This window comes from Aquarana catesbeiana, linkage group LG09 (assembly GCF_042186555.1).
Source record: "Aquarana catesbeiana isolate 2022-GZ linkage group LG09, ASM4218655v1, whole genome shotgun sequence".
Lineage (NCBI taxonomy): Eukaryota > Metazoa > Chordata > Amphibia > Anura > Ranidae > Aquarana > Aquarana catesbeiana.
This window is the reverse complement of record NC_133332.1, coordinates 289721896-289748181: the sequence shown is the minus strand read 5'-3', so window position 1 is coordinate 289748181 and position 26286 is coordinate 289721896. Positions and strand designations below refer to the sequence as shown.

At 42.4% G+C, this 26286-nt stretch overlaps 1 protein-coding gene across 2 annotated transcripts in view; it reads left to right on the top strand.

The window, feature by feature from the left end:
* Positions 1 to 2055: 2055 nt before the first annotated feature.
* Positions 2056 to 26286, top strand: part of LOC141108616 (ceramide kinase-like) — a 68897-nt gene continuing 44666 nt past the window's right edge. For both annotated transcript variants that reach the window (XM_073600388.1, XM_073600387.1), the window contains exons 1-2: positions 2056 to 2387; positions 15078 to 15179. In XM_073600388.1, the coding sequence (XP_073456489.1) occupies positions 2270 to 2387; positions 15078 to 15179 (220 nt within the window). In that variant the 5' untranslated portion in view covers positions 2056 to 2269. The remainder of the gene's footprint in view (positions 2388 to 15077; positions 15180 to 26286) is intronic.

The window sequence follows — 26286 nt, the reverse complement described above, 5'->3', positions numbered from 1 at the left end:
AGGCACGGGTGGGACTGCAAAGCTCGGAGGCAAACATACAGGAGACTTCTGCAAGCGCTCCTTAAAAGAAAGTCTTTCTCTGAGTCTGGAGTCAATGAGGATGGAAAACGAGATCAAGCTCTCCAGCTCAGTGGGTATATCTCGGGCTGCTATCTTATCCTTGATGGAATCCGAGAGACCATGAGAAAAAGCAGCCACGAGGGCCTCGTTGTTCCAAGCAACCTCTGCTGCCAGAGTACTGAATTCAATGGCGTAGTCGGCAACAGTTCTCATACTCTGTTTGATAGACATGAGGCACTTGGCAGCAGAAGCGGAGCGTGTGGGAACGTCAAATACCCTTTTAAAGGAGGCCACAAACTCAGGGTAGCTTAAGACAACAGGTTTTTGCATCTCCCATAGAGGGTTAGCCCAGGCCAAGGCTCTCTCAGAAAGCAAAGATATCACGAAACCTACTTCGCTTCTGTCCGTGGGAAACGCCTGGGGCAGCATCTCGAAGTATATCTCAACCTGATTAAGAAACCCTCTGCATTGAACTGGATCGCCCCCAAATCGCTGGGGAAGTGGAGCTGAACCAGACATACCTCTTGGTGCCTGCACAGAGACTGGCGCAGCAGCAGGGACGGCCTGCGACTCGGGTTGTACTGGAGCAGCTACAGTGGGAGATTCCAGGTGAGCCGTGTGACTCAGAAGCGTTTGTAACGCCATGGCAAACTGAACAAGTGGATCGACTGTATCTTCAGAATTCATGGCTTTCGCCTACTGTCAGAAACCATGAACCAGACCAAGACAGAAGTACAGTACAATCACACTTGTTTATTAATAAAAATAAAAAGGTAAATAGAGTAAGTGTTATCAAAGCATAGTCAGAGTCCAGTAACCGGATCGGGTAGTCAGCCGAGCCAGAGTTCAGTAACCAGATTGGGTAATCAGCCAGGACAGAAGTCAGGGATCCAAGTAGAGGAACAGCAAGCAGGATAAGGAGCCAGAAGGGATGTCAGCAAAGCCAGTCTTTAAACAGGAATGCAGGAGATGGTTTCTTGTGATGTGACCAAGGTGAAGGCAGAGATGAAGTGAGCTGGACAGCTTTAAGTAGGCAGGTCAGACGAGCAGGATCAGGAACAGCTGAGTAACTGTGGAGAGAGATGAGAGCTGGCAATTAGCTGACAGCTGAGCGGCCAGCTCAGAGAAGGAAGGGCTGAGCCAGCCCTGACAGTTATGCAACAATAAGGCTGCAAAGGTCTTGAGAGAACTCATTGCTTTTACCCATCATGAGATGTTTCTTGTGTGACACCTTGGTAATGAGACACCTTTTTATAGGCCATCAGTTGAGACTGAACCAACTGATATTAATTTGCACTGACAAGGGGCAGGATTGCTTTCTAATTACTGATAGATTTCAGCTTTTGTCTTTTTGCACCTCCCTTTCTTCATGTGGTCAATACTTTTTCCCTGTGTCATTCCATTTTATTACATACAACCTAATTTCTGAACTTATTTGTTTTGGTTTCTTTGCATGTATGGATTTCAAGGGTTGAAAAATTCATGTCAATAGCACCTTTAGAAATATATTTACCTAGAAAAAGGTGACATGTTCAATACCTATTTTACTCGCTGCATATATATACATACATATATATATATATATATATATATATATATATATATATATATATATATATATATATATATTTTTTTTTTTTTTTTATTATTATTATTTAATTTTTTTCTAGAGTTATAATTTCTCTTTATATAGTCTCCCAATCTGGTAGAGCGTCCAATGCGTCCATGATGTAAGTCATGTACATCTCTTGTCAGTATAAGCTGCTTTTCCCAATAGCAACCAGGGACAACACCATGGTCTCTGTTTCCGCTATGACATCCCTGTACACATTCAATTATCTCCCTACACACTGCCCTTGTTTGGGGTAAACAAAAGAGAGCTGTGTGTCCCCAGTACACGTCATGCACATAATGTTTGTCCTCTACTCCACAAGGAGGTGGAGGAGGAGGAGGTGGCCTAGGAGGCAGAACCTGTTGGGCAGCACTGGTAAGACTGTAGAAATCAGTGACACTTTATTCAAAGCCAGCAAGGACAGAGAACAATACACACAGAGCTGGGCTCTGAAACACCGGTAGAGCCATCAGATCCATGGCTTATAGGGAATACAGGCAGTAACTAAAAATCAATTCAAATATTTATAGACCGCAAATTCATGTCCTGTCTCTTACACCTGCAGCACAAAACTATTGGGGTTTATTTTAAATTATTATGGAGAGCGAAAATAACACATGCTTACTGCGACTACAAGGAGCCGAGGTTTCATTGACGCTCGAAGAGGAGGCTCTGACCTGGTCCTACAGCAAGAAACGGACATGGAAACAAAAAAGTGAGTACAAGGGCTCCTGTTCTAGGTTTTTATGTGACTACCAACATGTGTGAATTGTGGGTCTCATTCAGACAGTACACACATGTGCTTTACATTGGATTGGTAAATACCGCATTCAGTGGACTGCTTTTTATGGCTTTTGCACCCAGACGCCTAAAAACGGCACGTCTTTAGGTATTCTGATTTTTTTGTTTTTGCCATGGTTCACATTGGAGAGTTTTGGCATGCGATTTGACATGTCGCATTGGCAGCACAGCACCGATTCCCAAAAATAGTTTCTGTACTATTATTGACGACTTCGGGGTGCGATTTCCATTGGCTTCTGTGCAGCAACCCGCAACAGAAATTGCCCCCCCCCCCCCCCCACTCTGAAGTCAGGACTGTCATTCAGGAATGAAAGCGTGTGAGTTGAGCTGAACTTTTCATTCTTTCATTTCATTCCCGCTGTCAGTGTGAACCTGGGCTTACTGCTCTAAATGCAGACCATTATTTTTTAATGGGCCTGTACACTCGGGCGCGTAAACTAGCACTGTGTATAGATCAATAAAAACTAAAACAACAATTAGCATTGCCGGTCAGTATTTTACACATGTTTACATGCAAAAACATGCGTTTGCCACAACCACTTGATATAAAAAATAAAAAGCTAGAGGAGTTTTACGTGCATATATGTGTGTACTATACAGCCCATCCTCGTGTTTTTACGCAGGAACTTTCTGCCATGTTCATACATCAGTGCCATGTGCAAGAACCCTTAAAGAGCTTGTCCATGGTAAAATGTAAGCCCATGTTCTATGTATTAAGGAATAATACTAATCAGAAAACTAGCGCAAGCAAAAGCATAAAAAAGGGATGTTTACATTCCTTGTGACAGCAATAAAAGTGATCAGATTTTTAAATTTTTTTTATTGTTTTTTTGTCAAAAACAAATAAAAAATTAAACATTTTTAAAGCTCCCCCATCCCCGTGTGCTTGCGCAGCAAAGAAAACGCATACGCAAGTCACGCAAATGTAAACGGTGTTCAAATCACACATGTGAGGTATCGCCGTCAGAGTGAGAGCAATAATTCTAGCACCAGACCTCCTCTGTAACTCTTACCTGGTAACCGTAAAAAAAAAATTTAAAACGTTGCCTATGGAGATTTTTAGGTACCATAGTTTGTCGCCATTCCACGATTGTCACTTTCAAAGCATGACATGTTACGTATCTATTTACTTGGTGTTACATCATCTTTCACATTATACAAAAAATTGGGCTAACTTTACTGTTTTTGTTTTTTTTTTGTTTATTCATGAGAGTGTTTTTTTTCCCCTCAAAAAAATGCATTTGAAAGACCGCTGCGCAAATACCGTGTGAAATAAAATATTGCAACAATCGCCATTTTCTTTCCCTAGGGTCTCTGCTAAATCTATCTATCTATCTATCTATCTATCTATCTATCTATCTATCTATCTATCTATCTATCTATCTATCTATCTATCTATCTATCTATCTATCGATCTATAGATCTATATATCTATATAGATCTATATCTATATAGATCTATAGATATAGATCTATATAGATATATATATCTATATATATCTATCTATATAAATAAATAAATAGTTTGGGGGTTCTAAGTAATTTTTTAGCAAAAACTACGGATTTTAAAGTGGAGTTCCACCCAAAAAAAAAAAAAATTAATTAATGTGCATAAAAAAAAAAAAAAATATGGGGAAATTTTTTTTTTTACTCACCTCTTAATGCCTGTTGCTAGGGAGTCCCTCGTAATCTGCCCCCTTCAGTGCCTGGACTCCTGACATCACTTCCCTCAACGCAGGAACGGAGATCAGCTCTCCCCCCTCCCTCTAGGCAATCATCTGGGACACGTCACAGGCCCCAGATTATTGCGCGGCCAGTCACGGCGTGAGGCACGCGCATGCGCAGTGGGTGCCCGGCTGTGAAGCCACAGCCGGGCGCCCACAGTTACAACACCGGCGCTGCCGAGCGAGCAGAGGGGGAGACGAGCGGGGCTTCGATCCCCCACATCGCTGGATCCCTGGACAAGTAAGTGTCCGATTATTAAAAGTCAGCAGCTGCAGTATTTGTATTTAATTTTTTTTTTTTTTTTTTTTAAGCGGAACTCTGCTTTAACTTGTAAACAACAAATGTCAGAAATAGGCTTAGGCGTAAAAGGGTGAAAAACCTCTCTATGTGTGTGTCCTCTACAGCTGAACAAGTGTAAAATGACACTCTCTGTACATTCCCATTACATCCCAACCCCCCATTTATGGTCATTGGTTTTACTTCCCTGGATTTTCCTCTTCTTACTGGAAACCTGTAATTAGAGAAACTTGGAGGCTGCCTTTGCTAAATTGCCCTTCTGACATTGCTCCTGTTCCAGGACTCTGAGTTACGGACCTAGAGCAAGCATGCAGAGAAAAGAAAATGACCAATTTTCTCTGACTTTTCTGATCTGAATACTTGTTTCTTGTACAAAGGTTTTTATTGAACAAAATAATCACCAAAAAAAAAAAAAAATACAAAAACAGTGGTAGATACACCATGTAAACACATCTACTTATAACTACAGATATACAGAGAATATGATAGTGCTAGACATAACAGAACACATACCTTCCTGATATTCAGGAGAGGTTACACTTGGTCTACGGGACTTGTTGATATGCTGGCATACTAGACTTCATTTGCGTGTGTTTAAGCTTATAGAGCCTGTTACAGTTTAATGGGCTAGCTTTGAATATATAACAAAACAATACAAAAAGAGACCATATAGAGCTGGGTAACATATTCTCTTATGTCATAAAAGTGTTCGCTCGACATGTGTCCAGCCCAACGGGGGTTGGACTGTAGATCAAAAATCAAAGAGAAGAAAATAAAAAGAAGATGTAAGAGAGAGAAGGCTAAGAGAGAAGAAGAGGAAATGTTGCAGAAGAGGAAAAAAGGGTAAGAAGGTGGGTGAGGGGTCCCCGGGGTGGGGGGAGTGGAGGCATCTCACAGTGAAAGTAGTGCTGGATCGAATCGGGAAGGGTGGACATGTGACACCCAGGGTTGCCATGTCCGAGGAATTTATCATGTGTATCTGATAGCACAGCTGTCAGCTTTTCATCAATCATAATATCATTTACACGGTTTTTGACTGCTTCGAAGCTGAGAGCCAGAGTTTTCCAGGCTTTTGCTATGGTCAATTTAGTTGCAGTAAAAATATGTGACGCCAGTTGGCGTTCTGGTCTTAGTAATTCCGTGATTGGTTTTCCTAGGAGGGCCTCGTATGGATCCCTCCTTATATTAGTATTGAAAAGGTTACGAAGAAGTGCATAGATTCTGATCCACAATCTGCATACCCTGGGACATTTCCACCAAATATGTGCCATTGTGCCTTGATCTGAATACTTGTTTCATGTCAGAGAACAATGCTTAGCACAACAGCCAGGGACCTAGCATTTTCATAAGAAGGTCAACAGTGCCCCCCTCCTTTTTCTCTTCTGACAGCTTTACATAAAAACCCAACTGAACCCTTATATATTATTACTGTAAAGCAGTCATGCTGACTTAAACGTAACATATACTTGGGTCTAAACATCCTATACCCACAGCACTAATCCAGACCCGCTCCTATATCTTGTCTATGAGCTGACGGCTCAAGAAAGCCTTTCGTCGCTCACCATTAGAGAAAATGTATGAATGAGAGCCGAATTCCAATCTCTGCTTTCTTGGGTTGTTTTATTTGAACATCCACAAAGTAGCTGCAACTATGGTATCTCCACCCAGGGAATATGTCTCCTTAACGCATTTCACAAAAAAATGGCTAGATCACAAGGAGAAAAACAATCTTTCTACAAGCATACTTTGAGTGAGAATGCATGTTTTGCACCTATGAAGAAGAGGGGGATGGCAAAAAGGTGAGGGCTTGTCTCTGGGGAAACAATAGTGACCAAATGGGAAAGTCCATTCTGGCCAATCAAATTTCCTGTAAGCAGGATCAGACAGGGACCATTACCCAGGGTCGTAGAAGGGCCTACAAGCATTGCCCAATCATATTATAAGTGACTTAATCTAGCCAGTGATCTCTAATTACTATATACTGTAAGCTTCAGTGGTCCTCTTACATAAATGTATGCTTGCAAAGACTGGCCCTTTCTGTCTATAATGCTAATCATGGTTTTCTGCAATAACCAGGGATTTATTTCAGCAGGAACGTGGGGGAACACAGTTCCAGAACTGATTGGCAAGGGGTGCTGGGGTGTGCTGGAGGGTCTATTGATGCTGGGATCTATTTTTGCGTAGGAAGGGGGTCGATTATTGCTAGGGAGAGATCTTCTGTTGCTCATGGGGAATCTATTGTTGCTGGGGGTCATTCTTATGTTGCTGGGGGGTCAATCGTTGCTGGGAGGGAGGGGTCTTTGTTGCTGGCTGCTGGAGGGTCTAATTATGCTGGTTGCTGGGGAATCTATTGTTGCTGGAGGGGATCTATTTTTGCAGGGGGGGTCTATTGTTGCTGGTGGGGGCTTTATTTTTCCTGGGGGTGGGTCTTATGTTGCAGGGAGTCAATTGTTGGTCTACTGATGCTGGCTGTTGGGGGTCCATTGTTGCTGGGGTGTATCTATTGTTGCTAGATCCATTTTTACTGCCTTTCTTGGTTTCATTAACAAATTCCATACAAACTACTTAGCACCACAAAATGATACTTGGTTCTGTATTCACTATAAGGGGTGGTACTGGGAGGTGGGTAAGGGGTGGAACCAAGGAACGGTGCTCAGAGGTGGGTAGGGGGTGGAGTCAAGGAGTGACTCAGAAGGGAGGAGTTCCTGCACCTATTCTCTGAGAAAAAAAGCCCCGCCAATAACTATTATTGAAAAATGAGGACTGTAATTTTATACCCTTTCTGGGAGAAACTTGGGGGCTGCCATTGTGTCTTACTTTTCTGCAAATGCAGGTTTCCTGGCAGTCATGGTGACCCTCTGGCTTCACCTCTTTGAGTCACTAACCTAGAACAAGTTCATACTGTATATACAGTGCAGAGGTTCTAATATTTCTCTTACTCTCCTGGTTTGCATACTTGTTCCAAGTCAGTGATTGGTATAGGCAGTGGGAGGTCAGCAATGGCAGTCTCTGTTTCTACCAGGAAAGTCTGGTAAAGTGTATATTCACCCTTTAATTGCTCTATGAACATGAAACGGCCATATAACACATGTACCTCTATAAACAAATAACCATGACTTCTGTCCACATTCCAGTTGTCCAGCAATCAGCATTGGGGATATCGGGGAACTGGAGAAAGTGCAGAGAAGGGCAAACAAACTGATAAGAGGCATGGAGGAGCTCAGCTATGAGGAAAGATTATTGGAGGAACTGAATTTATTCTCTCCTGAGAAGAGGTTAAGGGAGGATATGATCAACATGTACAAATACATAAGTGGTCCATATAGTGAACTTGGTGTTGAGTTATTCACTTTAAGGTCATCATAGAGGACAAGGGGGACTCTTTACGTCTAGAGGAAAAATTTCATCTCCAAATACGGAAAGGTTTCTTCACAGTAATGCCCTATACACACGATAGGATTTTAGGACAACAAATGTTCGATGGGAGCTTGTTGTCGGAAATTACAACTGTGTGTAGGGTCCATCGGACATTTTCTGTTGGAATTTCCGACAAACAAAATTTGAGATCTGGATCTCAAATTTTCCGACAACAAAATCCGTTGTCGGAAATTCTGATCGCGTGTAGACAAAATTCCACGTATGCTCAGAATCCAGCAGAAGAGCCACACTGGCTATTGAACTTAATTTTTCTCGGCTCGTCATATGTGTTGTACGTCACCGCGTCTTGGCGTTCGGAATTTCCGACAACATTTGTGTGACCGTGTGTATGCAAGACAAGTTTGAGCCAACATCTGTCAGAAAAAAATCCAGGATTTTGCTGTCGTAAAATCCTATCGTGTGTACAGGGCATAAGAGCTGCGAAAATGTGGAATAGAATCCCTCCAGAGTTGGTTCTGGCCAGCTTAGTAGATTGTTTTAAAAAAGGCCTGGATTCTTTCCTAAATGTAAATAACATAACTGGGTACTAACATTAAGGCCCCTTTCACACTGGGGCGGTGCGAGCGCCGGCGGTAAAACGGCGCTATTTTTTAGCGCCGCTTTACCGTTGTTTTAGCGGCGATATTCACCCGCTAGCGGGGCGGTTTTAACCCCCGCTAGCGGCTGAAAAAGGGTTAAAAGCGCCGCTGCAGCTGGAACATGGACACCCAAGGCGTATACGCAGTGTACCAGAACTACAGCACACCACAACAGATACGGATTGCAGTACAAAAAAAATAGAATTATTTCTCCTGCGTTGGGACCCAGTAATAATGAACACATGATAAAGCACATTTCGTCGCATGCATTACGTTTATTTTTACAGGCATTGTCCACTTTCTCTGATGCAAATTCGTACTGACTTGTTCCTAAAATAGTAAATATAGGTTTGCATTAATTGTGTTTTCTACCTTTGTCCTTGTAAATAGTGCTGAGTGCAGGATGTTGATCTTCCTTTGTGTCAGCTCTGGTTGACCATTAATCTAGGTTTGTGGATTAAATTAGTGAATAGAACAGTGGAATTTATGGTGTCAAGAACAAATAGAGATTTTGAAGAGACACCCACATGTGTAAACACTGTGTAGAAAGGAATGCATTGTGAGAGTAATACACATCTGTAGATGATCTAGCTCCCAACTCTGGAGGACAATGTTATCCACAGGAAATACACATTCACAACTCAGTATGTGTATAAAGGCCTTGCGAATCTACGGGGCTGTACCCAAATGAAATTTTTATCATTTTTTTCCCACAAATAGAGCTTTCTTTTGGTGGTATTTAATCACAGCTGGGGTTTTTATTTTTTGCTAAACAAACAAAAAAAGATGGAAATTTTTGAAAAAAAAAAATCATGTTTAATAGTTTGTTATAAAATTTTGCAAACAGGTAATTTTTCTCCTTTATTGATATGCGCTGATGAGGCGGCACTGGTGGGCACTGATAGGCTGCACTGATGGGCACGGATAGGCACAGATAAGGCGGCACTGATAGGCACAGTTAAGGCGGCACTGATAGGCACAGTTAAGGCGGCACTGATAGGCACAGTTAAGGCAGCACTGATGGGGACAGATAAGGCGGTACTGATGGGCACAGATAAGGCGGCACTGATGGCCACTGATGGGTGGCACAGATGGGTGGCACGGATGGGTGGCACGGATAGGTGGCACTGATGGGCACTGATAGGTACCACTGATGGGGGGCACTGATGGGCGGCACTGATGGGGGGCACTGATGGGCAGTGATGGGCGGCACTGATGGGCACTTATGGGCACTGGTAGGTGACACTGATGGGCACTGATAGGTGGCACTGTTGTTGCACTGATGTGGGCGCTGATGGGTGGCACTGATGGGTGGCACTGTGGGCACTGATGGGTGGCACTGTGGGCTCTGATGGGTGGCACTGTGGACACTGATGGATGGCACTGATTGATGGCACTGTGGGCACTGATGGGTGACGCTGGTGGGCACTGGTAGGCGGCACTGCTGCCTATTGCTGTGTCACAGAAGATCGCCGTGATCGGGACTGATGTCCCGATCACGGCCGCCGGTGATCGGGTTTTTCTTTTCCTCCTCATGCTGTCAGCGCGAGGAGGAAAAATAGCCGATTACCGGCTCTGTTTACATCACATGATCAGCTGTCATTGGCTGACAGCTGATCATGTGGTAAGAGGTCGGGACCGACCCCTTACTCTGATCTGTGATCAGGCGAGTCTCATAGACTCGCTGATCACCGAGCGCGCCGTGCGCGCCCTGCAGGGGGCGCGCAGGCCACTCGTGCACGGGACAATGTCAATAGACGTAGTCCTGGCAATGTAGATCTGCGCTGTTGCCGTCATTTGGCAATGGCCCGGATCTGAAGTGATTAAAGTGGATGTAAACCCAAAAAATTATTATTATTTTTTTTTTAGATCATACTATAGAGTATAAGATTTCCTATCATTTGAGCCCAGTCTTGTCACACAGAGTTAATTCATCTCTTAGCAATCCTCTTTTATTGTTCAGTGAGATAAATCTTGACAAACTGAGAAAAACTTTGTCAAATCCTCCCCCTTGCTGTGAGTGACAGCCTAAGACACAGGCATGATTGTTTAATTCCCTCCCCCACTCCTTTCTTCAGCAGCTCTGCAAGGATTGACTGTTCCACACCTCAGCATGATTTGGGATGCTGAAGTCATGTGGTTACTTTCCTGTCTTTTCACTGGATGTTAGAGATCATAGCAGAAGTTCAGTGTAAGAAATACACAGGAGAAAATGCATATTGACAAGGGGAGTGTAGAGGTGGGCGGGGAGTCTACTGACATCATGACTCCACCCACCGAGCTCCAGACAACAGACCCGCCCACAGAATCTGCAATTTTTCGGGTCTCATAACAGACAGAGGGGAGACATTTGACAGGTAAAGATACATGCAGGAGGCGTGTATAGCCTTATAGATAACCCCTATGGCAGTAGTTTAGAAAAGATGACATTGGGTTTACATCCACTTTAATTCAGGGATCCTCAAACTCTGGCCCTCCAGCTGTTGCTGAACTACACATCCCATGAGGCATTGTAAAACTCTGACATTCACAGACATGACTAGGCATGATGGGAATTGTAGTTCCTGAACAACTGGAGGGCCGTAGTTTGAAGACCCCTGGAATCGAACAAGCTGAAGTTAGAAGGTGTTTGGCTACCATGCAGAGCTGCACCAGATTTTGCACTCTCTAGCTTTAGTAAATTAACCCCAAAGTGTCTATAAGGTATTTTATTGTTTTTGTGGCAGCTGGGGAGAACATTCTCTGTGGTTACTGAGATGGGACGTGGGGAAAATCTCTCAATGGGGACCCAGAGAGAAGGGCAGAACGGCTACACCTTGGATGTCATATTTGGCTGTACAATTGTGTCTGGGATCAAGCTGTCCATTGTCATATCTAAAGCCTGGTACACATGGGCCAAATATCAGCCGGTTCAACAGAAACTGGCCGACATTCAGCCCGTGTGTACAGCAGCCTGCCTAACATAAGCAGCCCCCCTGTCAGAACACAATAGCTAAGAAGGAAAATTGCTGTACTAAAATGGCATAGTTAGTACAGCAAGCTCCTCATTTTTAATTTAGCCTGCTTGGTTAAACAAACAAAGAAAAAAAAACTGTCAGTGTGTACTGGGGCTTAAGCCATTCAACGATTGATCAAACTGGAAGACTCCATTCACTTTGACATTAATCAAGGACACACATGGAAAGCCCCTTTAGGACACTTTAAACTGGCCATACAATCATTCACCTGACATTCGTTGTTGAGCAGGATGGACATTTTTTGTTGATGGAACAAATGTTGTTTTTGTTTGGGAAAGTCCATTTGTTAAGAAATAGAAAAGTAAATACAATTTTGAAGTATTTTTGAATGACATTTGTCAAGTCATTAAGTAGTCAAATCCTAAAGCTGGTTATCCACCAGTAGAAATGCATTCACATTTTTTTTGTGTTTAAGAATGTTCGATTTTCTGATTGTTAGTGGGGTCAATTCAACTTTCATTTTCATGATGAATCATTTCCTAGAAGCAGCAAGGGAAATTTTTCTCGAATGAACTCATTTCTAGCAGTGTATCTGGTTTTCATTTGAGAAATTTCATTCCAAAATCCAATGTTATAATTCTAAAATTTTCAAGTACTTTTGAATGACATTTGAGAATGAGCCCCCTCTCCATTGATATCATCAACGGCTGCCTTGAGTTTATGTATTTATGTGGCATTCTGTAGGGAATTTAGTACTGTATGTGACCAGTTGGAACCCAGCCAAGCTTGCATGGTGGTACCCAAATCTCAATTCCTCTTTTACTGAAGGCGGAGTCAGGGCTTGTCACCAATATCTCCATCTGACAGAGTTATGACCATAAATACATTCTATTTGACTGTCACATATTTATAAAGTACACATGCTATGGTGCCAGATAATAGCAGAACATTGCCTCCAGGTACAGGAAACCTGCACATATATTGTGTTCAAATCACAAAAAAAAAAAAAAAAAAAAGAAAGAAGGAAGTGCAAAAAGACCATACCTAAAGTTAGAAACTAGCTAAACAAAAGTATTTGTTTTTTAGCACATAGTAAAAATTCACACCCCTTTTCAAAGATGAAACAGTGATAATCCCAAAATCACACATTTTTTTAAAATCAGCTATCTTGTGTCTCAGGTCTCTTAGCACTCAGATGTCAAATAGGGTTGTTTTGAATCTATGGAAACCACACATCTACTTCCAGGTACAATTTCCTGATAGACTTTATTGTGGCTGGAAATAAGGTGCAAATTCTGGGTAGTCTTTTGTTAGGGCTCATTATTTCCTATGGCAACACCTCTTTTTAGCGTAAAGAAACAACACAGGAACTGACCCATCAACCTGCAGTAGAACACTTATATTATAATACACACACACACACAGCTTAGAGTGGTTTAGTTGAGTCCCAGTCAAGTGTGTCACTTTCTTTGAACATTTACAATGTAGAACCAATGACTCCTCTACTTTTTATTTATTATTTGTAGGACCTTAAAAGGTTCGGTTTCATTTTTGCAAGATTTACTTTCATCAGTTGTTCTGGTGAAGTCCACATCATGGGTATACCATCCAGTTCTGGGCACCAATCCTGAGGAAGGATGTGCTTAAACTGGAGAGAGTCGAGAGATGGGCAACCAAGCTAACAAGGGGTCTGGAGGACCTGAGCTATGAGGAATGACTACAAACATTATACTTATTCTACCTGTTCTCCCTGGAGAAGAGACTGCAATAAACAAATCTTTAAATGGTCACTCTATCATTGGGAGTAAACTTTTTAATCTTAGGTTAGTAAAGAAGACACATGGCCACACAATGAGGTTGAAGCAGTTCAGTCCTAAACTTCATAAGTGGTTCTTTACTGTTAGAGCGGTAAGGACGTGGAACTCCCTTCCACAGTTGGTGTCAGCAGAGAGTGTAGATAAGGTAAAAAAAAAAGTTTAGATGTGTTTCTTAGTGAACATAGTGTACAGGGATAAGGGGAAACAGTAGTCACAAGCCTACACACTTTCTCAGGTTGAATTGGATGGGCAAATGTCCCTTCCCGCCGACCGAACGCACATATGCGTACTCGGCTTTCCGGGGTTATACCGGGATGATGCCCGCAGCTGCAGGCATCATCCCGGTACCGTTGTTTACAGCGGGCGATCGGCTACCCGTGTATAACAACCGATGCGGCTAAAAGCCGCTCGGCTGTTATACCGGAGGAGCGGGAGGGGACATCCCCCCCCTCCCGCCGCCTCCCGCTGCTGTTACCGGGCCTCCCGTGCGATCGGGAAGCCCAGTGTCCGTTCGGCTGCCTTCGGCGGCTGGGGGCGGGCTGGAACGAAGCTGCAAGCGGCTTCGTTCCAGCCTTCTTGTTGTAAATGCGGAAGCGACGTCATGACGTCACTTCCCGTTTACTCGGCTGCCAATGGCGCCGAATTAAAAAAAGTACACAGTATTCAGAATCGCCGTTTTCGGCGATCTGAATACTTTGAAGTGTAAAGGAGGGATGGGGGGTCTTTTAGACCCCCCATCCCTCCATAAAGAGTACCTGTCACCACATATTACTGTCACAAGGGATGTTTACATTGCTTGTGACAGCAATAAAAGTAAAAAAAAAAAAAAAAAAAATTTTAAACACAATTTATAAAGTACAAAAATAAATAAATTAAATAAAAAAAAAAAAAAAATTTTTAAAGTGCCCCTGTCCCCGCGAGCTCGCGCAGCGAAGAAAACGCATACGGAAGTCGCGCCCGCATATGTAAACGGTGTTCAAACCACACATGTGAGGTATCTCCGCGATCGTCAGAGCGAGAGCAATAATTCTAGCCCTAGACCTCCTCTGTAGCTCAAACCTGGTAACCGTAAAAATTTTTTAAATCGTCGCCTATGGAAATTCAAAGGTACCGTAGTTCGTCGCCATTCCACGAGTGCGTGCAATTATAAAGGGTGACATGTTTGGTATCTATTTACTCGGCGTAACATCATCTTTCACATTATACAAAAAAATTGGGGTATCTTTACTGTTTGGATTTTTTAAAATTCATGAAAGTGTCACTTTTCCAAAAATTTGCGTTTAAAACACCGCTGCACAAATACCGTGTGATAAAAAATATTGCAACAATCGCCATTTTATTTTCTAGATTCTCTGCTAAAAAAATATATATAATGTTTGGGGGTTCTAAGTCATTTTCTAGCAAAAAATACGGATTTTAACTTGTAAACACCAAATTTCAAAAATAGGCTTAGTCATGAAAGGGTTAATTCAACCTTACCAACTATGTAACTATGTACAATTTAGAATTTCCCCATCACTTTCTGTCTGCTTGAGAATGGTCAAGGTTTATTCTCCTTAGCAGCAGCACAGCCATGAATTAAAAGCTGACTGTCGGGGCCTTAACCCTTCCCTTTCTATGCATACACTTTAATTTCCTGTCTGATTAGTTGCCAGCATTGATTATTTGAATAAACATTTTTATCTCAGCAGCTTCCTGTTCTCAGTAATCAATCACCAGTTTACTCAATATGCTCATATTTGTGCCCGGTGGGTATATTACATAAAAACTCTCAAATTCTTTTCTCTTTTCAGGTCAGTTGGTCTCTGTTCCTGTGAATGAAATCGTCTCTGTTCAGCAAGGTGACAGTAAACAACAGACAAAGACAATCAATGCTCCTAGCAACCTGTTCACAGGTAAAACTGACACTGGAATGGAGGAAGTACAGTTGATGTCACTTTGCATCCTGTGTGTAATTAAATTTAGAAGGTGAAGGCGATGAGTCACTCTATTAAGTAGGGGAACACTTCCCAAAAGCTTTAAAAGCTGACGCCGCATTCCGATTGGCGTTTGCCATTTTATTGTGGACAATTATGTCTGCCTCATCATAAATATGAGGACCTGTTTGTCCACCCGAATGAATCTGCATTCATTAGCCTTGTGCAACTCTAATGCTTTCATAACTATGAAGATCTTCTATGAATTTATTAAGGGCCTGTTCACACCAGCCTCTGATGAGCGATTTGCGGAAGATCACTTTTCAGACGGCATTTGACAGGCGCTTAGAAGGTGATATATCGCATGGCATTTGTACAGGCGTGTGTTCAAGTGGGCAGTCAGGGGTGGTAAAACTGTGGCTCAGCCGGCTGGTTTTACTGCCCCATGGCTACATGTATGAATAACACCTAAAAATCACATCAACTTTTATTTAGTACCACTGCGTTGTGAACAGTGATTTGTAATTATCCCCACATAGGCTGGTAAGAATTGCTTGATTATAGCTGGTGGATGTAAACACTGCCTGCACATACTGTGACTGCACAGCTGTCAGATGTGAACTCAAATCAATGTCCGGCACTGATGCTGTTCTCATGTGAGCACTCTTCTGAATAGAGCCTTTGACTGACCCTAGATGCAGACAATGGGGGTCGCCGTTTCTTCAGCATTTTGGCTGCACACAAACTGGCCTCAGCTAATCGGGCAGTTTGTATTTGGACATAGCACCCAATGTTGCAATGTGGCCTTACAGTAAGTACATCACAAATTGCCCATATTGGCCCCATAAAGAATGAGGAAGGACATCTGGTTACAAAGGATGGGGAGATGGCGAAGGTATTGAATTTATTATTTTTCTCAGTCTTCATGAGGGAATCGGGGGGCTTCAGTAACCAAAACTGCAGTGTTTATCCTCATGACACAACACAGGAAGCACCTCCATGGTTAACAGAGGACAGAATTAAAAGACTTGAGACTTGACTTGAGAAACTTAACATTAATAAATCACCGGGACCAGATGGCTTGCACCTGAGGGTACTTAGAGAACTCAGTCAAGTAGTTGCCAGTCCATTGTTCCTAATTTTTACTGACAGTCTACTGACTGGAATGGTACCAGCTGATTGGAGAAGAGCCAATGTAGCACCTATATTTAAAAAGGGCCCTAAATACATCCTTGGGAATTACAGACCAGTTAGCCTAACATCAATAGTATGTAAAATCTTGGAGGGGATGATAAGGGACTATATACAAGATTTTAGTAATGAGAATGGTATCATTAGCAGTAATCAGTATAGATTTATGAAGAATCGTTCTTGCCAAACCAATCTACTAACCTTCTATGAAGAGGTTAGCTGCCAGCTGGATAAAGGAAGGCCCGTAGACGTGGTGTATCTGGATTTTGCAAAAGCATTTGACACAGTTCCCCATAAATGTTTACTGTACAAAATAAGGTCCATTGGCATGGACCATAGGGTGAGTACATGGATTGAAAACTGGCTACAAGGGCGAGTTCAGAGGGTGGTGATAAATGGGGAGTACTCGGAATGGTCAGGGGTGGGTAGTGGGGTCCCCCAGGGTTCTGTGCTGGGACCAATCCTATTTAATTTGTTCATAAACGACCTGGAGGATGGGGTAAACAGTTCAATCTCTGTATTTGCGGACGATACTAAGCTAAGCAGGGCAATAACCTCTCCGCAGGATGTGGAAACCTTGCAAAAAGATCTGAACAAATTAATGGGAAATGAGGTTCAATGTAGAAAAATGTAAAATAATGAATTTGGGTGGCAAAAATATGAATGCAATCTATACACGGGGGGGATCAACTCCAGAGATAAAATGATAATTCTCCTGCTCTACTAGACTCTGGTCCAGCCACACCTAGAGTATGCTGTCCAGTTCTGGGCACCAGTCCTCAGGAAGGATGTACTGGAAATGGAGCGAGTACAAAGAAGGGCAACAAAGCTAATAAAGGGTCTGGAGGATCTTAGTTATGAGGAAAGGTTGCAAGCACTGAACTTATTCTCTCTGGAGAAGAGACACTTGAGAGGGGATATTTCAATATACAAATACCATACTGGTGACCCCACAATAGGAATAAAACTTTTTCGCATTTTAACAAGACACGTGGCCACTCAATAAAATTAGAAGAAAAGAGGTTTAACCTTAAACTACATAGAGGGTTCTTTACTGTAAGAGCGGCAAGGATTTGGAATTCCCTTCCACAGGCGGTGGTCTCAGCGGGGGGCATTGATAGTTTCAAAAAACTATTAGATAAGCACCTGAATGACCACAACATACAGGGATATACAATGTAATACTGACACATAATCACACACATAGGATGGACTTGTGTCTTTTTTCAGCCTCACCTACTATGTAACAAATTTCTGGTGCTAAAAATCTGCACTAGAAACCAGGAAAACCAAGGCAAAAAATAAGGGGCATTCAGGTAATAATAAAACTCACATTCAGATGTAAATATGTAGAAATGAAGGCAAAACTTATTTTTTTCAGTTTGCATAGAGTACAGGAGGGTTATAAACCCAGTTGGTCTTTTTTTTGCCATCTGCATCCCATTGAGGAGATTTCTCTTCACTTCCTGTCCCATAGCAGAAACAGGAAGCGAGAGGAAATCCCTCCAAAGTGGGGGAGATTCCTGGTAGTCACCAGGCCCACCAGAACTAGAACTGAATGGATTGCCCTATGCGTGGGAACTGCTAAAATGTGCACTTGCATACATTTGGACCAAGCCTAAGACCCCTTACACAATCCATTTTTATCATATGCATTTTTGTAGAAATAAATGGCAACCCACCAAACTGCACATCAGTGGGCATTGTAACATGGAGTGGGACACACTGCTTACAAGACCAGCACGCGGAGCGGAGGAGAATTACACAGGAGGTTTATAGGCTTATTTATGCATGCGTTACAATTCATGCACATGCGCATTTTCATTGATTTCAGTGGAAAAACGCATCTGGTAAAAATTGAACAAGTGTCAGTGGGCCTTTTTTCTCAACATTGAAGAGGGAAGGGTTGATGGTGGCTTGATTTTTCTCAGTGATGAAATACTTTAATTGCTGTGCATTGAAGCAACATATCAATCTGAGTTACATGACTCATCTACCTGACTACACATCAGGATTGATTTACTAAAGGAGTACAGAATGTTTACTTAGCAAAGTGAATACAGTGGAGCTATGTTCAGTCATAAGTACGGCAAATTCCTGTATTTCTTTTAACCTCTTTCTGCCCCATCTCTGCAACTCTTTAACCGGTATTTCATCAGATTAGGCGACCCGTCAGATTTTGTAATGCAAGTGACGTTCCATCGCCGCCATCTTGCTACACCCCACACTCGTCCACAGTAAGGATGCAGTGAGAAGGCGGCGAAGCGGTCATCTTGTTACACTCACCGGAGTCATGCATTTCACACTTATTTTTAACAGTAAACCGAGCTTATATAGTGAAATACAGTATTTAAAAATCCATCCGACTGTTTAGATGTTGAATTTTAAAAGCAGAGGCAAGCCTGCTGATCTCACAGGTTTGCTAATCTGACAGAACACCTCTGCTTTTACAATTCAATATCAAAACAGTCTGACGGATTTCAAAACACTTAATTTCACTATATAAGCTGAGTTTACTGTATATAAATACATTTACCGTATATAAATATAAAAAGCAAGACTCCTGTGGGTGTAACAAGATGCTTGCTTGCTGCCTTCTCACTGTATCCTTACTGTGGATGAGTGCGGGCTGGGTGTACCAAGATGGCTGCGACGGAAAGTCACTTCTGTTACAAAATCTGACGGGTCACCTAATCTGACGAAACACCTGGTCTAAGCAAAGGAAGGTAGGATGGACTTCCTGAACATGTGATGTCTATAATTGGCTTTTACAATGGTCATATGAGCATGTCCACCTGATTATAAGCAGAGACTGGGAGCTGTCTTGACAGCTTGATCACCATGCTGGAAGAGCACAGTGACTGCACTCTCATTACATAAACCTTGCCCCCCTACTGATAAATATGTGCTGACTGTGGGGGTTTTAAGGCCAACCCTCCCTGTGGCTGCACATATGCATTAATCAGAGGTCTCAAATTGGCAGCCCTCCATCTGTTGCAAAACTACAAGTCCCATGAGGCATTACTAGGCTGACAGTTACAAGCATGACTCCCACAGGCAGAAGCATGATGGGACTTGTAGTTTCACAATAGCTGGGAGGAACGCCAGTTTGAGACCCCTGCGCTAAGTGGTTGGCAAGAGGTTAAATTCCCATGTATATGATTGAGCACTCAGACAGTAGTAAATCAGCTCCATTGCGTAAAAGAGAAGTAAAGTGAAATATTTTTCTGGCTATACTTTTTGGTCACTGTAATACAATGTACTCCTAGTACCATTACCATGCGTTGTGTCGAAAGAAATGGTGCATACCTGTTTTTGGATCCATTGTGGTGCGGTGGTAGCCCACCAAATGAGCTAGCTGCCTTTATACACTGCATGTCTACCTGTGTGCATTACCCCCTTCCTGACCAGAGCATTTTTTTGTGTTTCGGCACTGCGTCGCTTTAGCTGACGATTGCGAGGTCGTGTGGCGTTGTACCCAAACAAAATTGACATCCTTTTTTCCCACAAATAGAGCTTTCTTTTGGTGGTATTTGATCACCTCTGCGGTTTTTTTTTTTTTTGCGATATAAACAAAAAAAAGCAACAATTTTGAAAAAAAAGCAATATTTTTACTTTTTGCTATAATAATTATCCCCCAAAAATATATAAAAAATAAAAATCTCAGTAAGCTTATATTAATTGTTTTGCGCAAAAGTTAAAGCGTCTACAAAATAGGGGATTTATGGCGTTTATTATTAATTTTTTTTTATTATTACTATTGGCAGCGATCTGCGATTTTTATCGTGACTGAGACATTATGGCGGACACATTAGACACTTTTGACACTATTTTGGGACCATTTTCATTTATACAGCGATCAGTGCTAAAAAAATGCACTAATTACTGTGTAAATGACACTGGCATGGAAGGGGTTAAACACTAAGGGGCGATCAAGGGGTTAAGTGTGTCCTAGGGAGTGATTCTAACTGTAGGGGGGGATGGGCTACCACTGACATGACAGCGAGCACTGCTCCGGATGACAGGAAGCAATGATCTCTCTCATGTCACTAGGCAGAACGGGAAAATGCCTTGTTTACATCTCCCCGTTCTGCCTCTCCACACCGCAATCGCGAGACGCCGGCGAACATAGAGTTCCCGGGACCCGCGGGCTCGCTCCCGCGGCGGCATGCGCGCCTGATAGATGGCAAATTTAAAGGGACGTACAGGTACGCCCATTTGCCAGCCTGTGCCATTCTGCCGACGTACATCTGTGTGCAGCGGTCAGCAAGCGGTTAATGTATCACAAGAGAGCAGATAGATGTGAATGGGCCCTAAAGGAGTACTGCATACCAGTAAAACCCCACCATGAGTTGTAACTCTTCCTCACTGTTTCCAAAACAAAAGAGCGGCAAAGATGTGGAATTCCCTTCCACAGGCTGTGGTCTCAGCGGGGAGCATCGATAGTTTCAAAAAAACTATTAGATAAGCACCTGAACGACCACAACATACAGGGATATACAATGTAATACTGACATAAAATCACACACATAGGTTGGACTTGATGGATTTGTGTCTTTTTTCAACCTCACCTACTATGTAACATTGAATAGTATTTTGCATCACTATGTATTGTATATGTGTACTTGGTAAGAACAAAAAGTTTTTATATTGTCTAGTCAGTCATTCACTTTATTCCTTCATATGTGGTAGATTTATTAGTAGTAGGCTCTGGATCATTGGTAAATCAGTTCTATTCTAGCCTGACTAACATACTGTAGCTGTCATCTATAGCACACGTGCCACGTCCATTTATATTACAGGATGTGCACACCTGCCCAGACCTAACATTTATTATGGAGGACATTTTGTTGTGTATTAGTCACGATCTGGTCTGTCACTTAGTGTAGTGCATATTCTGGACTGAGGTGTTATATATAAAACACAGTACATTCCGTTCATTTCTTTTTTTTTTTTTAAAGGTAACTTTATTGTACATAAAATTTACAAGAACAAAAGAAATAGTATAAAGAAGGCAGAGCAAACAATGCTCAAGTATCTCAATATAAAATGTACAGAATGTCTATTCATTACACTTGGATCAGGGACTAAAGGAACATTTATGCAAAATAGATTAGTCTACAGAGATAGAATGCAGATTAGCAATATAACAGTGTATACAAATACAGAAATCGAGTAAAAGCAAAAAAAGGATTCAGCAATAGTTCCTTGGTTGTAAGCATGGGACAGCAGACATCAGGTTTTTAAACAATAAAGTAAAACACACCACACATATTTTTGTTGGATAAAGTTGGCCGCGGCCTTTATTATTATTGGCTTTACAATAAATAAATATCTGAACTTTTTTATACACCTATCATCAGCTCAAGCTGGAATATTAAAAAAAAAAAAAAAAATGATGAGGGTAAAATACCCATAACATTAAACATTTTTTTTTTCAGAAGATAATCATATAATAAACACTTTTAAGAGACCTAGTCATGAAAACCTAGGTTCCCAAACTGTCCCCCGTAACAAAAAGGTGACACTGCCACATAATAATTAGCCATGAAGGGTAGGGAGGGAACACCACAGCTTGTGCTTACTGGGGCCATTGAACCTCAGGGGCTGGAAACCCCTTTTTATTTCAAATTCTTCCTGCTTTTTTTCCTAAACTGCCTGGATACTAGGACAACTGACCTATCCAGGGAAAGGACCAATAAAACCCCTTCCCGCTCTTTTTCAAAACTGCCTGGATGCTAAGTGCCAGGGGAAAGTGACCAATAGCACACCTTCCCGCTCGTTTTTTAAAACTGCCTGGGTGATAGGCGATAGAACATCCAGCATTTTTAGTTAAAGGGACACTGGGAACACCGCTGCCGCAGTCCCATGAGGGAAGGGGGTTTTAGAAACAGGTTTCCCCTCTTTCCCTTTTTTATTCCCTTAAGTACTAGGTGGTATAGTGCGATCTGAATTCACCCAAAAGTCCCAGGTTTTATGGAATTTACAGGGGCAACCTCTGGCTTCATATGTCAGTTTGTACAATGTTATATTATTAAGACAACACTACTGAGTTTATATATGTAATGGGCAGCACATTATTTAACCACTTGCTGCCCGTCCACCATCAAATGACGGCAGGACGGTGCAGCTTTCATTCTGGGTAGACATAATATGACGGTGCACCCGAACGGCCGCTCCTGCGTGCCTGCGGGGGCGAGCGGCGATTGTGGTCGCGCCCTGTTGCTAGGACACGGCGCAACCCTGATCTCTGTAAAGAGCCGCTAAAGCGGCTCTTTAATCATGTGATCGGCTGTGTCCAATCACAGCTGGTCACATGTAAACAAGGAAGTGCTGGTAATCGGCTCTCCTCGCCTCACACTGAGTGTGTGGCGAGGAGAGCTGATCAGCGGCATTTCCTTGCAGGGGACAGTGAGAGATGTAATCAGGGCACTGATGATCAGTGCTCTCATGTATAACATATATATATATATATATATATATATATATATATATATATATATATATATATATGTTATATGTTATATTAAGCAAGTACAAAGGTCAAAGTTTCAGCTTAAAAAAAAAAAATACCGGGTAAATGTCTAAACTGAAAGCACAGAAAAAAAATGGTCATAAATAAAGGACAGAGCTAAACCCAGGCACAATAGAGAGTGCCAGAGACAAGAAAAGGGCATGACAGAGAATAACACTATCTTAGCAAAATGACCATTAGAATGTAAATATTTCTAATATACACAGAGAGAATTGAAACTCTTGTACAATTGTAAAAACATTTTTATATGATAACCATTTCAGCCCCGGAAGATTTTACCCCCTTTCTGACCAGAGCACTTTTTACAATTTGGCACTGCGTCGTTTTAACTGACAATTGTGCAGTCGTTCGACGCTGCACCCAAACGAAATTTGTGTCTTTTTTTCCCACAAATAGAGCTTTCTTTTGGTGGTATTTGATCGCATTAGAGTGCCACCAGTGCCAGCAACCCTTGCTAACCAGTGCCAGCAATCAGTGCCCACCAGTGCCAATTATCAGTGCCCACCACAGCCAGAAATCAGTGCCCATTAGTGATGCTAGTCAGTACTGGCTTTCAGTGCCACCTATCAGTGATGCTCATCAGTAAAGCCCATCGATATCACCCATTAATGCCCATTAGTGCCGCCCATCAGTGCCGCTTATCCATGCCGCCTATCAGTGCCCACCAGTGCCGGCTATCAGGGCCCATCAGTGCCACCCAGGGCTTTTTTTCTCAGAGAATAGGTGCTTGAACTCCCACCTACTGAGTCACTTCTTGTCTCTGCCCCCTACCCACCTCTGAGCAACATCTCTTGGTTCCACCCCTTACCCACCTCCTAGCACCGTCTCATTCAGAGAATACAGAGCCAAGTCATGCTATGCTAAAGTCATTTGTATGGAAATTGGTAATGATAACAAGAAAAGCAGTACAATAGATCTCCTGAAGCCAGCAGAAATATACCCCCCCAGCAACAATAGACCCCCCAGCAACATAGGACCCCTGCAACAAAATATCACCCCAGCAACAATAGACCCCCGGCAGCAAGACCAGATCTCCCAGCGGCCAGCATCAACAGACTCTCCAGCAGCCAGAAAAAATAGACCCCTCCTTTAACAGTAAATCCCGTCCAGCAGCAGTTGACCCCCCAGCAACATAACCCCCCCAGCAACAATAGATCCCCCACCAGCAACAATAGACCTCCCCAGCAACAATAGGCCACCACACAAAAACAGATCCCCTCCAGCAACAATAGATCTTCCAGCAGCCAGCATCAGTAGACCCTCCAGCTCACCTCAGCACCCCTTGCCATTAAATAAATTCAGTGCTGAAGGTGCCGGAACTGCGTTCCCCCGCTTTCTCGCTGAAAAAAGCCCTGGTGCCATCTATCAATGCAGAATATTAGTGCCTCCTCATCCGTGCCACCTAATCAGTGCCCATAAGTGCCGCCTCATCAGTGCAGGAGAAAACATTACTTATTTACAAAATTTACTGACAGAAACTAAGAAACTTTTTTCTTTTTTTAAAGACTGTAGTTTCTCTTTAATATTTGATTTTGGAGTAAATGGACTTTTCTGAACAAAAAACACATACATTGTTAAAGTTAATTCATGTGGACATTAATAACTCACTATATGATGGCCCGTCCAATAACATGGAGGATAGTAATTAAAACACATATGGCTGCTTCTGGTGGCGGTGGGTCTAGCGATTGAGTCTGCTCTCATGTACAAATGTACTCTATTTTAAGTGTTTAACCCGAACTTAATTGAGTCCGTAAAGTGCTATATTTTCTTTTCTTATATTTCGCTTAATTTCGTTTTTTTTTTTGTTTGTTTTTGTTTGTGCATTATATTGTATATCATTTTGAGCATCTCTTTAGGTTGCTCCTACCTTGCTGTATATCTGTCTTTGTATTGAAAAAATGGTCATCGGGTGGGGGAAGCATTCACCGCTCAGAGAAGACAGGGATTATTCACAACCAGCCTGCCAGATTCTTTTGCGATTATCACTAATAGCTACAATAGCTGCTAGCGATAATTGCAAGAGAATTCGGCGGCTGGTTGATCAATTTGATGCATTAAGCCTGGCCATACACGGTTCGAATCTCGGCTGGTTCAGCAGGAACCGGCCGAGATTCGAACCGTGTACAGCAAGCCTTACAGAGGTAGAATATCACCTTCAGGTGTTCCAGTCCTATAATAAACTGTTACAAAACTTACAGTGGACATAGTCACTCTGCGCATTGAACCAATGTCCTGTAAAAATAAGTTATGTCACATGCGTGTGATGATGAAGCAACTGTCTATTAGGCTACAGATTTTAATCATAGGGTGTAAATTAGTTAAGAATAAGAGCTAAATGAATGGTCTTTGTATCATTTACAGAGGTGGCATGCTATCAAGTGTTGTATACAGAAGATTCTGAGGAAGTAGCTATTAGTAGTAGTAGTAAGGCAGGCCATACATTATGCAATTTTCTTGCCTTCAACCACAGGTTGCTCGATTCCCTCATCAACACAATCAGTGTTGATGGGGGAATCCCTTCTGCAGCTCTATTGTATTTTGTTGGCGGGGGTTGCAGGTTGCAGGGAGCCTTCCTCACCATCGGAATATGGCTATAGCCGATGGCAGCGACCAGGCGAAATAAACCTGACACCCTGGTCGTACTGAAGTTGATCAATGGATTGACTTCAGTACAACCAGCCTGCCCATAGATGGATTGAAATTCGCCCAGTTCCTGCTGAACTGGCATGTATGGCCGGCTTTAATCATATAGACTTGTTCTGTAATGTTGAAGATGTCTCTTCACTCAACCAAATAGCTTCTTCAGCTCTAATGAGTATCAGGCATATACCCAGCATTTATATCCACATGAGTAACATTGTCACCTTGAGTATTCTTTACACCAATGCATCATGGAGACACACGTGTGGTGTTTTGCGTGTTGACATGTGTTGTGTTTTGGTTGGCAGCCCATTTATTTTGAATGGGCTGCCAACATGTTGTAAAGCACTGCTCAAACTGTTGCCACTAAAACAATCCTGTATAATAATAATAATACAACACACATAAAACTGGACATTAACTACAATGCAAATGCAGAGCAGTGAGCTGCCTAGGGACTTTGGGGGACATTCAAAATTTAAAGCGGGGTTCCACCCAAATTTTGAACAATATCTGTATGTATTCTCTTCCTTGCCTAGATGCTGACATGCCGTTTAAAAAAATTTAAATCGCCTTAATTACCTTTTATTTTTCTATTCTTCTTTGCACTTCCTGGTTCTCCTCCCGTGGGAGTAGGCGTGTTTCTAGCCTCTCCCAGACTCCTGGGAGCTAGTCTCAGGCTTCCCAGGATGCCACTGAGCATGTGCGGGAATGAGC